Raw genomic sequence first — 14,532 nt, 5'->3', positions numbered from 1 at the left:
CATGCTGTGGCCCACAGGCAGAACTGGTTTCACGCGCTGAATTTCTGTTGGAAAGCAGGACAGTTGCATTCCATACAAGTGGAAATGAAGTGTTATACCAATGCAGTTTGTATAGGACTGATGGCAGTAATGAAGGCAGCCCCCGCCATGGATAATCGATGTGTATGCACAAAAGGGGGCATAACCTGCTTGCCAGCATTCATACTTAATCACGGTTATCTCTTTTTTGGCAGAGTTGCACTACTGTTCACTTATCTGTTAGTCACAGCTTCATCTTGGTCTTGAAGACCTTTCAGAGATGTCTTTTCAAACAATGCAGATGTAAAAGCAAATTTGAAGAATACACTGTGACCTGCTGTGCTGTGTCACTTTATCAACCTGAGGAACCTCAAGCACATGTTAAATAGGAATGTGCAGAGCGGAACACCTGAGAACTCTGTGATCTGTACCTCCTTGCTGCCTTAAACTGTTAAAAATAACAAAAAGGCATACCATAAGAAAAGCTGGTCTTATGCTCTTACCTACTTTTTCACACTCAGATTGGAAAGTAACTCAGTCAGGAAAGAATAAATAACAGTTCTGTGATGGACTTACCTAATCCCATTTGACATTTTCCTGTGTAGTATCATGAAGTATGTTTCATTGACAGTTACAATGTTCTCTGAAATTCCTTTTTGGTGTTTATTGATATTTTTAAATGGGAAAACAATAGTAATAAATGCAGCACGTAGTACTGTAATGTTACTTTAACGTTCATCTTGTAGTTGTATCAGACATTTTTGTTGTGTTGTGAAATTATTTACAGTGAGGAACGTAAACATGTATGACATTTTGGAAAGGAGGAGAAAGCTATTGGAGTATGCTTCAGTAATTAAAAGTCTTTGTGAGTGATATTAGAAACCTTAATTAAAATAATGTGAGGGTTTGTGGCTGAAATTCTGTATATGACATTGTTCTGATTTATACTACCTGAGTTAATGAAGTGTAAGCTGTATAAAGAAATCTAAATGCTGCTAGGTAAATCAGGTTATTTAAAAGAGAATTTGAAATGGTAGTTATTACTTCTGCAAGGAAATGTATTTTGTGCTTAAAGCACAGAAAAACAACAAGCAAAACTTTGTTCAGCTGGTGATCTTTTAACTTTTTCCAGTAAATGTTTACTTGAGTTTTAAACCTCGAATAGCATTTGGACCAAGAATTGCCATACTGTTATGGGACTAAAGTGTATTAACTCTGTGTTCTTAAACTCTGAAGATATGAAGCTGCACTACGGTGATCTCACAGACAGCACCTGCCTGGTGAAGATCATTAATGAAGTCAAACCCACTGAGATATACAACCTGGGAGCTCAGAGCCATGTCAAGGTGAGTAGCTTCTAGCACTGAGAATTATGAATATGCATTGGCAGTGTCATACTGCTTTAATTATTTTAGACTGCAGCATTCGTAGCTGGTTTAACAACTGCTAACTTTAGCAGGTAAACACTGCCTTAAATCCAGATAGTTGTTTGCTGCAGTGCTGAATTACTGTATGAGCCTTGCTACTAAAAATATATTAAGATGTCGGACTAAGTAAGGCTAAGTTGTCATTTTCAACAAAATCCACAGGTTTAAGAATCTGATTTTTCTACCATTTGAAACAACTTTTGTTGTGGAGTTTGCGCTGACATGTCCTATTGGAGAAGTTTTTTAGTGTTGTTAGGTCAAATGGTTCTTAGAACCACATTATTCTGTTTGCATTAAAATCAATACATGTATCAGAGTGTATCACTTCTAGAAGGGCTTCACCTATACCAGTTTTCATTCAGGTGGTATTCTTTGAAAGATTGACCAACAAATAGAGAAAACAGCTTTGCTCCTACTAGTGATATTATAAAATTTCTGGATTTTTGGTTGGCAAAGAGTTACAGAAACTGAAAAAAAAAGGACTTGCTGAAGGTGGGTAACACGACCCTGGCAAACCTGCAGCATCATAAGGAAAAAAGAATAATAGAGAGGGTAACTTTACTTTGTATTTTACATATGTTAAGCTATATTGCTGTCTCATGGAAAAGCTTGGTTTATTAACAGTTGATCTATATTTACTTGTGAAAACCTTGTTCTTGCCTCGATTCATGATTACCAGCTGAAACTGATGGTCAGGCAGCAAATTCTCTTTACAATAAATTGTGTGTCAGTCTTATCGCCTGTCCTTATTGGGTGTGATGTGAAAGTATTCTTAACTGGTAATTATCTGATTTCTCCATGCTAAGCATTAGTCTGGTTTGGTTTGTTAGCTGAGGAACAGCAGTATAAGAACAAGGCTGCATGAGTCCAAGGGCGGCTTTGGTCCAGATGGCAATGTAAGTTCTGCTTTTCAGCGTGAAACCTGAGCCAGCAAACTTTGCTGGGTATTTGCAGTCCACAGCTAAATGTTCCATCATTTCTTTTCTTGAAAAAGTGCATTGGATAACAACCCACAGGGAAAATACTTTGTGTCCCTTAGGTGGTGCTAGCATGTTGCTAATATTCTAGTCCTGACCTACCTCCATGTGGCTGCTGCAGCTGCTAACAGCTCAAATCACAGTGCTCCACTGAGAGGGCATAAAGGGGTGGTGGTGATGCTGCTATAGGTTCTTGCATGACATTGCCATGAGCTCTGGGAAAGTTTATTCCTCGAGTATCTCATTGAGTGAACATTTTGAACCAGTGCAGATCAGCCACCGAGTCTTGGCTTTTGGAGATCTTGTGTGCCTTAGGGATATAATGAGCACAGTGAGGAGCCATCAAAATGGCTTTCTTAGAAGCTAGCCTGAACGTGGCAGCCCAATAGTTAGGCAGTGTTTGGAGTCCTGCTGGAAGTCTAGATGGACTTCTGGAGGGTGTGCTTATTATACTTCCTGGCATCTCCAGTAATACTTCTGTTCTTACAGCTGAGGAGAGAACCTAGGCACCCCAAGTCTGTTGACTGAGGTGATTGGGGAACTTGACTATAGTATTTTAAGTTGGACTTGAAAGCAGTTCAACAGTGCATTTTGAAACAATTGCCAGGGTTAGAAGAGGGAATAGAACTTGGTGATCTGTTAGGGGTAAATGTCTTTAGCAGATACCTGAACAGCTCTTACCACTTTGGTATGTAAACTTACTGGTTTTGCCTTTGTGTATCATGTTTAGGGAAGGAGGGAAAAGAACTTCTAATCTTAGCTTGCTTCACATTCTGGTGACTTTGAACCAGTGATGTGTTCAGTATTTTTTGGTGGTGTTTGTGTTGGCTTATTTTTATGCAGAATAAAGTTTTCTATCACTCTCACTTCCAGTTAGTTTATGTGAGCTATGCTGAAATGAAGGAAAATAAAATAATAGGAAGTTGATCTGGTTTCCTGTAGGAAACCAATGAAGATGAAATTGGTTCTTGGAATGAGCCCACAGTAGTCTGGGAAATACTGTCAGAGAAGACATTTTTCTGAATCATAAATAGTGAGGACTATGACTCATAAAGTAGGTCACTGAGAGGCTGATCTGATCTTATTCATGGGAGAAAGTGAGAGAAGACTTAAACTTGCTCCTTATTAAAAACAGTAAACTTAACAGAATGATATCATCAGTAGGAACAAATTATCCAGTGTGTGTTCCTGTCTGTTTTGGTGAGAAACAGGGATTAGCTCTTTGCACTGTAGCTTCTCTGTTGGATGTTCAGAAAACAGTAGCACATTCACTTCAGAGTTACTAAGTAAACAGTTTAGCCTCATTTTTTTTCTCTCCAGTCTTTACATGTCCTGCTGCTTTGGCTTTTGGTGCTTTGGGAGTCCAGTGCGTTGACTATGATTTGCCATTACTGTGTATCAGCAGCTTGCAGACTGCTTAGTCTAAATTGTGGTATGTAACTATACTCATATACTTCTATCTGTTGGATGTCTTGAAAAACAATTATTCAAATGTTAGGTAGGCTAAAATTGTATTAAAGTCTCTTCTTGCACAGTATTTCAGTAGATGCATGCACACACACAGAGATGTGAACTTGTAACTGTTTTTTTTTCTGAAGGAAAAGTGATCTCATCAGTATTTGACTGACCTGTAAGATTTTTTGAGTTCTGTTGAACTGGTAAAGTTGGTAAATATTTTTTTATAAATTTCTGAAGCAAAAAGGCAGTGCAACCTTAGTAAAAGATTACTTGCTTTCAGCACTTGAAACTTATTGCACTTAGCAGTTAAACATAATAGGACTGAAGAAACAGCTCCAGTTTTATGGCTGTTGCTGTCGTAGCAGTCATATAAATAGCCTAGTAAATTTGGATGTAGTGTAGATAGCCACAGTTGTCTAGTTTACTTCTTTAAATCTTATTGTGTAGTAGAAAGTTATTTTGCCTACTTACTGCTGGCATTTGTTGCCAGTAATTTTATAGCACATGTATTTTATTAGTTCTTCTTTAGTTTAGGGGCTATTAAAGTTCTGTTTAGTTTTAAGGTCTTACAGACATATGGGTGCTTAGAATCTCATGCGAACTAAGTTTAAGAAGCAAAGCCTACCTGAAAGGTGAAATGGAAAAATCAAGGGGCTCTTTTCATATAACCCTTCATTTGACTAAATATCCCTTTACACTTGTCTACTGAATTCAGCTTTGTCTTTTCTATTTCTGCTTCTGTATTTCTGTGCTCTCCAAGGAGAAGGCCCTCAGTCTTGGAGGCTTTTAGACTTCTCTTTCCCAATGCTGGCAAAATTAAAGACCTTACTAATTTCTGATTATTTTGTGGTTTTATCTGCGTCAAATACTGATACCTAATCGCTGTGAACCAAACATATTATGAAATACTACCTCATTTCATCACTGTACCTGTTAATGTGACTGTCTGTTTTCACGCTGCATGGAGAGTGAAGTGGCAGCAGGGAAGATGAATAAATAAAAGTAAAAGCAACAACATCTTCAGAGCCCATGGACAAAAATTCCACCTTATGTAAAAACCTGTACTTACCTGTGGCTCTGCTGCATCCTAAAGTTACAGATTGCAGGCTGGGCGGTAGGAAAGTGGGATTGCTGCAGTGAGAAGAAAATGAAAGTACACAATCAAGAGTTATCATGTAAACTTCTCAGAATCACAGAATGGCTGAAGGTTCAAAGGGACCTCTGGAGAGTGTGTAGTTCTAGCTCCTTACTGAAAGAAGAGTCAGCTAGAGCAGGGTGCAAAGAACCTTGTCCACTGAAGTTCTAAGTAGAATAGAGACTCCCTAGCCTCCATGAACATCCTGCTCATCTTGGTAGTTCCATCACCCTCACAGTAAAAAAAAAAAACACAACACCCACCACCACAAAATTATTCATATTTTTCTAATGGCATTTCCTGTATTTCAATTCTTGCCCTTTGCCTCACCTCCTGTCACTGGTAGCCACTGAGAAGAGTCTGTCTGGGTCATCTTTATTCTTCCCAACACCCATCAGGTTATTTTTAAACACATCAGTCAGAGCCCCATTTGAGCCTTCTCCAGGCAAACAAACCCAGTTCTAAACCACTCTTCACATGACATGCTCAAATCCTTCAGCCCATTGTGGGTCTGTTATGTCTGTACATAATTCTGGTAGCCTAGAATTCACAGTGCTGTTACCACTCAGCGCTGTAAAGGAAAAAGATCACCTCCTTGCTCTTCTGGTGACAGTTTATGCAGCTCCAGATGCTGTTAGCCATTGCCAACAGAGCGTGTTCATAGGTCTTGGGACCCACACTGCAGATATCCCCTCAGGCCTACGTCAGAGCTTGTCATGCAGAACTATATGCATGACAAAGCATAGCTGTTCTGTTCCATTCCGTTGCATTCCCTGCACTCACGAGGAGTTGTACAAGGATGTGACCGTTCTGTGTCCCCTGTGCTGTGAGGAGCGGCTGAGGACACTGGTTTTGTCTACTTTGGAGGAAAGGAGGCTGAGACGTGACCTCATTGTCCCCTGTGGCTCTTGTCAAGGAGGGGAAATGGAGAGGGAGGTGCTGATTTCTTGTTGCTGGCATCCAGTGATGGGACATAAGGGAATGGTTCAGAGCTGCGCCCGGGGAGGTTTAGAGTGGACGTTAGGAAGCATTTCTTTAACTAGAGGGTGGCCAAAACCTGGAAGAGGCTTCATAAGAGAGGTGACCAATGCCTTCTGCCCATCAGTGTTTCAGAGGCCTTTGGACAACACCCTTCCTAACACGCTTTAACTTTTGGCCAGCCCCAAAGTGGTTGAGCAGCTGGACTTGATGATCAGTGTAGGTCTCTTCCAACTTCCATTTTTTCTCTCCCTACTCCCTTCTTTCCCAAACAGAACAAAGATCAAGCCCTCAGCCTGAAGCAGGATGTGCTCCTGAACAAAATGGTTGCAAATCCTGTTCATGTGGGCAATACCTGCTCATGTCCTTGTGATTCCCTCCACTCCCAACCCCACTCCTCCCCCAAATACTAGTGTTTAAAAAAGCCTGCGTTGTTTCTTTTGGAGAAACAGAGCAAATCACAAGATCCTGGGAACAACAACACTCCACCAGGAGTCCATCTGGCCCAGTGTTCTCTCGCCAGTGGCATCCTAGATGTGTTGCAAGGAGAGTAGATGAGGAGTGCAGGTCTACTTGTGTCAGGGTGCAGAGAGTGTTCATAGGCCTCAATGCCTCGGACTGGCCCCCTTCTGGGACCCGCACTGCAGATATCCCCTCAGGCCTATATCAGAGCTTGTCATGCAGAACTATATGCATGACAAAGCATAGCTGTTCTGTTCCATTGCATTCCCTGCACTCACGAGGAGTTGTACAAGGATGTGACTGTTCTTTAGCTGAAATGCCAAGGGGTTTTCAGCACCAGAAACACTTTCAAAGACACAAATCAGGCACAAATGAGGTTACAGGTGGAAAGAGTATTTATTTATAAATCAAGTTGTTTTATTCATCTCAGTTTAGTTGAGTTAATTTCAGTCTAGTTTAGCTTAGATTCTATTTCCTCTTCCTAAATCTGTCAGAGCTGGTGGTCACAAGCATTAAAGCCATGCACATGCGTAGCCAGGAGCAGGCTGACGCATCCTTCAGTTTCTCTGGAAAAAGGCCTCCCTTGCAGGCTGACAGAGGAAAGCCGGGGCAGGAGCGGTGCCGGTGCCGTAGTGGGGCGAGAACAGTGGAAGAACCCAGCCAGAAAGGGCCAGGGAAGACCTGACTCGGGGTGGTGCTCAATGCTACAGAGGACAGCAGCAAGTCCCGGGGCCACGCAGGGGCCAGCCTGGGAGTCCCGGGGCCACTCAGGGGCCAGCCTGGGAGTGCTGAAGGCTGCCTCACCCCAGATGCGGGGCACAAGAGCCAGCTGCGTGGAGCACGAGCCGCTGCCTTTGGGCTGCAATGACCCAAAGGAGCCCTGTGAAGGGGCTGTGCTCGGCTGTGGAGGAGGCAAAAAACCCCGGGGACACTTGCTAGTCCAGCCTGGGGGCAAAAAGCCTCCCCCCCCAGCTGCAGGACACGAGGGGCCACCTTCGTGGTGCATGAGCACCAGGCGATAACCCAGAGCACCAGGAGCACAGGAGCCCTGGCAAGTGGTCATGCTCAGTGCTCAGAGGAAGGCAAAAAACCCCCGAGGCCAGTGCCAACCTGCCCCGGGGGAAAATTCCTTCCTGACCCCAGCGCTGGGGATCGGCTACTCCCTGAGCACGGCAGCAAGACCTGCTCCTGGTCCACGGGCTGGTTATGCCTCCAAGGGGACACTGCACCTACCTTTTCTGCCTCCACCCAGAGCCATCTCAGGGGCTTCCCACAACAGCAAAATGCTGCTGGCCTCATCTACCCTGGGAGCAAGAACCCTTGCAGTGCCTGGCACTGCAGCTCCAAAGCACTGCCGGAGGACACTGGCCTTATACTGCCCCAGGACATTGTGATGCTGTTTTGGTACGTGCTGGCACTATGACACGCGGGTGATGGGGCCCCCTCAGCCCTGCCCAGCGCAGCCCTGCTGCTGCTGTTGCTGCTCTCAGTTATGCAAAGATGTTTCCTTTCTGTAACTGTGATTTTACCAATAGACGCTTTTCTGAAATGCGAAGGCTTAAAGCTTGCCCACAGGTTTTTTGGTTTCAGATCAACTGTATGAAACGACGGTAAACAATCCAGTGGACACAAAGCCCCGAATTACAGTGCAGTCATCTGGTAGAATCTTTAGTCCTCACTTCATTGTTTATAGCATCTCCTTTACCGTGGCAGTGTAAAACTGGCATGCGACTCAATGCGACCATCAGGCACAGTCAACATGGGTTCACAAAGGGAAAGACCTGGGTAGCTACTTTGAGATCCTTCTGTGACAAGGTCACCTGCCTGGTGAGTGAAGGCATGGTGGTGGATCTAGATTTTGCCGGTTTCAAAGAGGCTTTTGGTACTGTCCCTGCCTCCTGGACATGTTGTCCAGCTGTGAGATGAGCAGACACATGGTGCACTGAGTGAAGAACTGTCTGAATGGCAGGGCTCAGAGGGTTGTAGTGAATGGGGCTACATCTGGCAACTGGTCATCAGTGGTGTTCCTCAGGGGTCAATTCTAGGTCTAGTTCTGTTCAATCTTCTTATCAATGATCTGGATACAGAAGTTGACCGCGTCATTGGCGAGTTTGCTGATGATGCTAAGCTGAGAGGTGCTGCTGACTCTTGAGGGACAAGAGGTTTTGCAGAAGAATGTGGACAGACTGGAGCATTGGGCAATCATCAATGGCATGAAACCGAAGAAGAGCAGATGCTGAATTCTGTGCGCAGGATGGAGAAATGCCAACCGCAAGTGTAAACTGGGAGAGGGGCGGCTGGAGAGCAGCCCTGCAGAAAGGGATCTGGAGGTGCTGGCTGGCAGCGGGCTCAGTGTGAGCCAGCAATGTGTCTCGGCAGCCGAGAAGGCAAACTGCATCCTGGGGTGCATTACACCCAGCGTGACCTGCCACTTTGAAGAGGTGATTTTCCTGCTGGAATCAGCACTGGTGCAGGCTCCCCTTGAGTACTGGGTGCAGTTCTAGGCCCTACCATTTAAGAAGAACGTGAAGGTCCTGGAGTGCATCCAGAGGAGAGTAACAAAGCTGGTGTCAGGGCTGGAAGGCCTGTGCTGTGAGGAGCGGCCGAGGACATTGGTTTTGTCTACTTTGGAGGGAAGGAGGCTGAGACGTGACCTCATTGTCCTCTGTAGCTCTTGTCAAGGAGGGGAAATGGAGAGGGAGGTGCTGATTTCTTCTCACTGGCATCCAGTGATAGGTCTCATGATTTTTTTTATCATGGGAGATACGAATTTCTGATCATAATTATGCTACTTACTAGTTTACATGGTACCTGTTTACTTAACTTGTTTTGCTCTGATTCTGCAATACTTCCTTATGACAAGAGTTTTTTGTTATTTGGTGTGTTGGTTTTTTTGTAGGGGAGTGGAGGTTTTTTGGGGTTTTTTCTTTTCCTTTTTTTTTTTTATTTGATACAATCTTTCTTGTGTCACACTGCAAGTTAAATAGTTCAAGGAATTAATTGTAAAACTTTTCTACTATTGCATTAGTAGCAAGGCTTAGAATAGTGTATTACGACTTACCTAAGAAATATTTTATATACTATACCTCATGGTTGCTGCCACGCAGTGTAGATTGTTGTGCTGTTGTATTATGGCACAGGTTTTAGTCTTATGAATGTTACAGAATCTTTCAGCTTATGAGAAAATTGGTGGATTTTTTGGTTGTGTGTTTTATAAAACAAGCAATTTGGCTTTTCTGTGTAGCAGTGTAAAGAATATTAACAGCACTCTGAGATGCAGTAAGACTTACTCATAAGCAAAAATAAGCCTAACAAACCTTAATTTTATGGAGTTAGAGAATTTTGTTATGCTTTATTGAATATTTTATGTCACAAAAGGATATCAAGTGTCTCAAGATGATACCAAATTACCTCTAATTTAGCATATAGGGTAGTTCATTTTATTAGCCAAACAGTGAGTTTCCAAACCTGATTTGCGCTATGAAGGGCTATAAGTATAGAACCTGCTGCACTAGCTTACATCTGATTAGTGTATGATCCCTGTAAGGGCCTGTGGTATTGTGTTTTATGGCATGCTCGGATGCCTGTTCATTTCTCGTCATCTGTTTATTGGTAGTGGCAGCTTGCAACATCAGCCTTATGAACATAATATCATTAAAAAAATGTTATGCAAACCAGTAAATTCTTTATTTGCACAGTGCTTCACATGATGGGGTCTTGGTCCTTAGCCAATGCAATTAGGTGCACTGCCTTAGTTACAAAAGCATAAAAATTAGCTGTTCTGTCTTCTGTCCTGGTGAATACTTTACTGCTATTGCTTGTGCTGGTATCATCCAGGCTGTAATCCTGAAAGGTGCTGAATAGCCTTAGTGTATGTAGCTTAGCAAACCCGTTTTACTTCACACTGTTGGAGTTGCTTGTGTGCTTTCCTGGGGTTCGTTCAGGATGTTTTGTCCTTTTGGGATGGAGTGCACCAGAGGGCAGAATAAGCCTCTTGAGCATTTCTTTCAAACTGTTGTATGTGGTGCCCTGCTGCGTGTGGTTTAAACACTTCAGTAATATAATTCCTTTTAAGCAATCAAGTTTAAGGTAGTTTTACACTTCAATTATTCAGGGCAATGTTTTAAATATAATACTTGCAGTACCTGTTCAAACAGATTTTGTATGTGGCCTGGGAAGAAAGGTAATTCCAGTAATTGCTTGCAATTGGAACATGTATGTGTCTTCTAACTAAATGTTTATGGCAACTTTACACAATCTTTGTAAATGCAGCTTGTATTTTCAGACTAAATAGATTTAAAACCAAATGTTCCTGAGGAACTTAATGCAACTTTTATTAGACAAATTAGCTTTAATAGTTAAATACAATGTATTGTGACTGTAAATGCTCTGAATACATAAAAAGAACAATGGAATATCACACTCAGTGGTACTAGTATGTCTTAGCAAATATAAGCATTAACAAATTGCTCACCAAACCAAGTACTATTTATGTCAAAACCAACAAGAAAATTAAGGTATTATGATTATCTTTTAGCACCGCAGAAGATATCACACGACTTCTGCTGCAAGCTGATATTGCATCTGTGTCCTCCTCTTCCACCTTTCTCATTTTCTCCTTACCTGCCCCTTTCGTCCCTCAACAACCCCACTCCTTTTCTTGCTCTGATGTAGGGTATCCCCCCCCCGGAAAAATACACACCAGTTCATATGCTTTTTGGATCACAGTGACCTTACTTATAGTTTGTGTGACTAACTTGCGATGTTTTTGCTTTTTTTTTTTCAGTCTTTCCTTTTGTTATTTTTTCATATGGATCATTTCCAGGGTAAATACTGAAGCACATTTCTACCAGTGTGTTACTTAAGTGCATTGCAAAGGCAACCATGTAAAAAAATTAAAGTATTTGGGTACTTAATCAGGGATGTGAAAAGGGCCCAGCTAAGCCCTGAAACAGGACTATTTCATATGGCTTGGTAATTAAAGAGCAGAATGTAGGCTGTCATGAATCTGTAGCTGAAGATTATAGATTCCTTTAGATCTTTTTTGCAGCTTTGGTGTTTGTCTTTTGCATGAAGTTTTATGAATGCAACTTAGGGATTTTTTTAGCTGCTGTTCCTGTATTGTGCAGTTGCATACAAAGCAGGCTGAACACTGTGATAAATGAAGTGGAGTTTATCTTCGTGACCCTGCTGATGGATAAAGTACCACCTCCTTCATTTCATGCCTTGTGTGTGGTTTCTGCTTTAAGGCTCAGTAATTTGACTTCCTAAGTGACTTCTGAATTTTAAGTCTGATGCAACGCAGGGAGGGCAGGCAGCTGGCGAATCCATGTTCATTCAATGCCATGGCCCCGTATAGCTCTGGATAGCTGTTGAAATCACGCCCTCGATGAGCTCTTTTGCTACATAATTACAAGTACTAAAATAATTGCTTTAAAACAAACTTTAGAACTGGCCTCTCGTTTGAGGTTATGAATGGAAGAAGGTTGTTAAATTGGATTCCCTTTTAGAGAAGGGTTGTTTATTCTCTAATTATGGTTTTGTTGTCAAGAACCAAATTTCTGCTGTAGTTGTAGCTATTTTGAAGTGTAAAAGTAAATGCTGAAGTGATTTCTACATCCAGGCTGGAGTGGGGAGGAAGGATCAGAAACTTCCCTGGTAGTTTTTTTCCAACAGCTGCTGCAGGGTATGAGAAAGCTGGGGGAAAGGGACGGCAGAAGCAGTCACGGCATTTGCAGCGTTGTATTTCTTACGTCAAATAGATGGCAGCAGAGCGTTGTACACAATGAAGCAGCTCCATCCTGAAATGGGAATGAGAGGGGAATGACACTTCAAGCTGACTTGTATCAACTTCAGCCTTGAACAGCTTGTTAGGCATAAAATAGGAAAGAAAGCTACTATTGATAATGCAGGCGCATAGAGGATGAAGAAGGGTATGAGATGCTATAAAGTACTGAATTTCTGGAATAGTCCCAGGTGGCAAAACTTAATCTTTTAAGGTATGTCATCCACTCATGCAACATGATTGAAATCAGCTAACATAATATGCATGTCAAAATAAAGAGACAGAAGGAAAAAGAAAGTATTCACAGGTTGCAACTGAAAGTGATATACAGCTGCCTTGGGGTACTGTAGGAGTTGGCCAGATTGCCTATTTCTTAGTTAAGCAAGTTAGAGAAAGGAAATGTCAGTCCTCAGTCAGGCAAGCATTCTTTGGTAAAGTTTGCTCAAATGTCAGTGTTTTTAGAAAAAGAGCTGAAGTCTGTTCTGCTCTGATCCCCAAAATCGGATTTGCTAATAAAATGAGTCAGACTGCAGATCCGTCTCTAGAAGTGTTTGATTACTAAAAGTAGTACAGTGTTTGACTTGGTATTTATTAAGTAGAAAATTAATGGCTGCAAAAGAGCTGCAGTCATCTAGGCATTAACATATATTGTGTGCTCATCTGCATCTAAAATTTTGTAGTAGGATGATCCCAAAATAAAAGGTGGAATTGAAGCTTTGATGTCAATGATTGTTCAGGACCTGGGATTTAAAGATATCATAGTAGGAGGATAGAAAAGAAGTTGAAAAATTATTATTCTTGTGTGACTAGTGTAGTCTAGAAATTATGTCAAGGCTGGAAATGTCAATGTAGGATGCTATCTTAAAGTTACAAAACATTTTATTTCTGTTACAGCTCTGAGGGCAACCATCCTGTCTGAGCATTAGCTTTACAGTTTACATTTCTGATGGACCTCATTAGGGTTTTACTTTCCGTAAACAAATGCTTTTTAACCCAGTTGCCTGAAAAATTGTTACAATAACTTGGTGATACCTGGCAGGTTTCTATTTTGTTCATGCAATGCTTTGTTTTCAGAAATTTGATATTTTAGTGATCCATCCACCCCCCTTCAGCAGGCTATTTGAAAACCAGACCATCATGTAATTTATTTCTTACAGGTTTAAAGAAAAGCATATTTGATTCATTTGAAGTGTTGTAGCTCATGCTAGCTGCTACAGTTTACTGAGATCAGAGGGTGATGCAGCAGTACAGAAGAGTAGGTGATTTTCAGTATCATTCATCATATACTATAGAAAGTGCTAATATAATAACTAACTTCTGGATCTTTCTTGTGGCTAAATTACTGTTCATGCAGCTGTATGAGTGGGTCTGCATGTGTTTTCGTTTGGGGTATTTTATATTTTATTGTTTTTTATGGTCTTAAAATTAAAGTGACAATTTAAAGGAGAATGTTGATGTAACAGTTAATGCAATGTCTGCTATTCAAACATTGGTAAAGCACTGCTATTAAATGGAGGAAATACATGTGATTTGCTGGATGAGTAATAATATGAAGCTATCTTAATCCATTTTTTCTCTTGTTAAGTATGAAATTAATTTGGTATATCATGTTTTAAGATTTTTTACTGTGCTTCTGAACACTCTTCAGTGGAGGCATATTAAACTCTGAAGAAACTGTGGTTGTGCTTTTATGTTTTTAGAAATAATCTATTAAATTGCTGTTCTAAACATTAGAAATTATATCTATGAAAAATCTGAATAAGCAGTTATACATGGATTGCATTGATTATTCAGATAAATTAGGTGGGCAGAACAAACTTCTTAAAATAAGCAGTTTCAAAACCCTCTTTGTAAATCTTCTTGGGGCTAAGTGCTACAGACTCCTGTTTAAGCCAAACCTCAGTGAAATAAGTGTTTGCGAGGGGGTTGGTGGGGAGAGAGGATTGTTCTTGTCTCTTGCCTCTTTTCCATTGAGGTAAGGATATTAGCTTGAATGACATCATTTAATTTTCTCGATTTTGAAATGGTGTATTTGCATAACAAAGCAGTGTTTCTTTTTTTCCTGTAGGTTTATTAGGACTGTTGGGGTTTATGTGTGTGTGCATGTTTCTGGTCTTCTTGCTGAGTAACACTATGTTTGTTCTTTGTTCTGTGTAAGTTTGGCTTTGTGGTTTATGCAGCTTTAAAAATGTATGTGTATCCTCTCGACTTCCTTCATCTGTGGAAGAAATGCACTGTGCGTTTTAAAGCTACTTGGTATGTTTTACAGGCATTTGAAAAGAGAAATAAAAC

General features: G+C 41.4%; 1 protein-coding gene across 1 annotated transcript in view; it reads left to right on the top strand.

Annotated features, from left to right (window-relative positions):
• GMDS (GDP-mannose 4,6-dehydratase) overlaps window positions 1-14,532 on the top strand; it is a 425,091-nt gene that overhangs the window by 73,725 nt on the left and 336,834 nt on the right. The window contains exon 4 of the mRNA XM_061346622.1: window positions 1,255-1,364. Coding sequence (XP_061202606.1) covers window positions 1,255-1,364 — 110 coding nt within the window. The remainder of the gene's footprint in view (window positions 1-1,254; window positions 1,365-14,532) is intronic.

Source organism: Neopsephotus bourkii, unplaced genomic scaffold, assembly GCF_033783945.1.
Source record: "Neopsephotus bourkii isolate Nb327-2 ecotype Australia unplaced genomic scaffold, CSIRO-AGI_Nbou_v1 NB_272, whole genome shotgun sequence".
In the NCBI taxonomy this organism is placed as follows: domain Eukaryota; kingdom Metazoa; phylum Chordata; class Aves; order Psittaciformes; family Psittacidae; genus Neopsephotus; species Neopsephotus bourkii.
The sequence above is the reverse complement of the archived record's forward strand: the minus strand, read 5'-3'. Positions and strand labels throughout refer to the sequence as shown.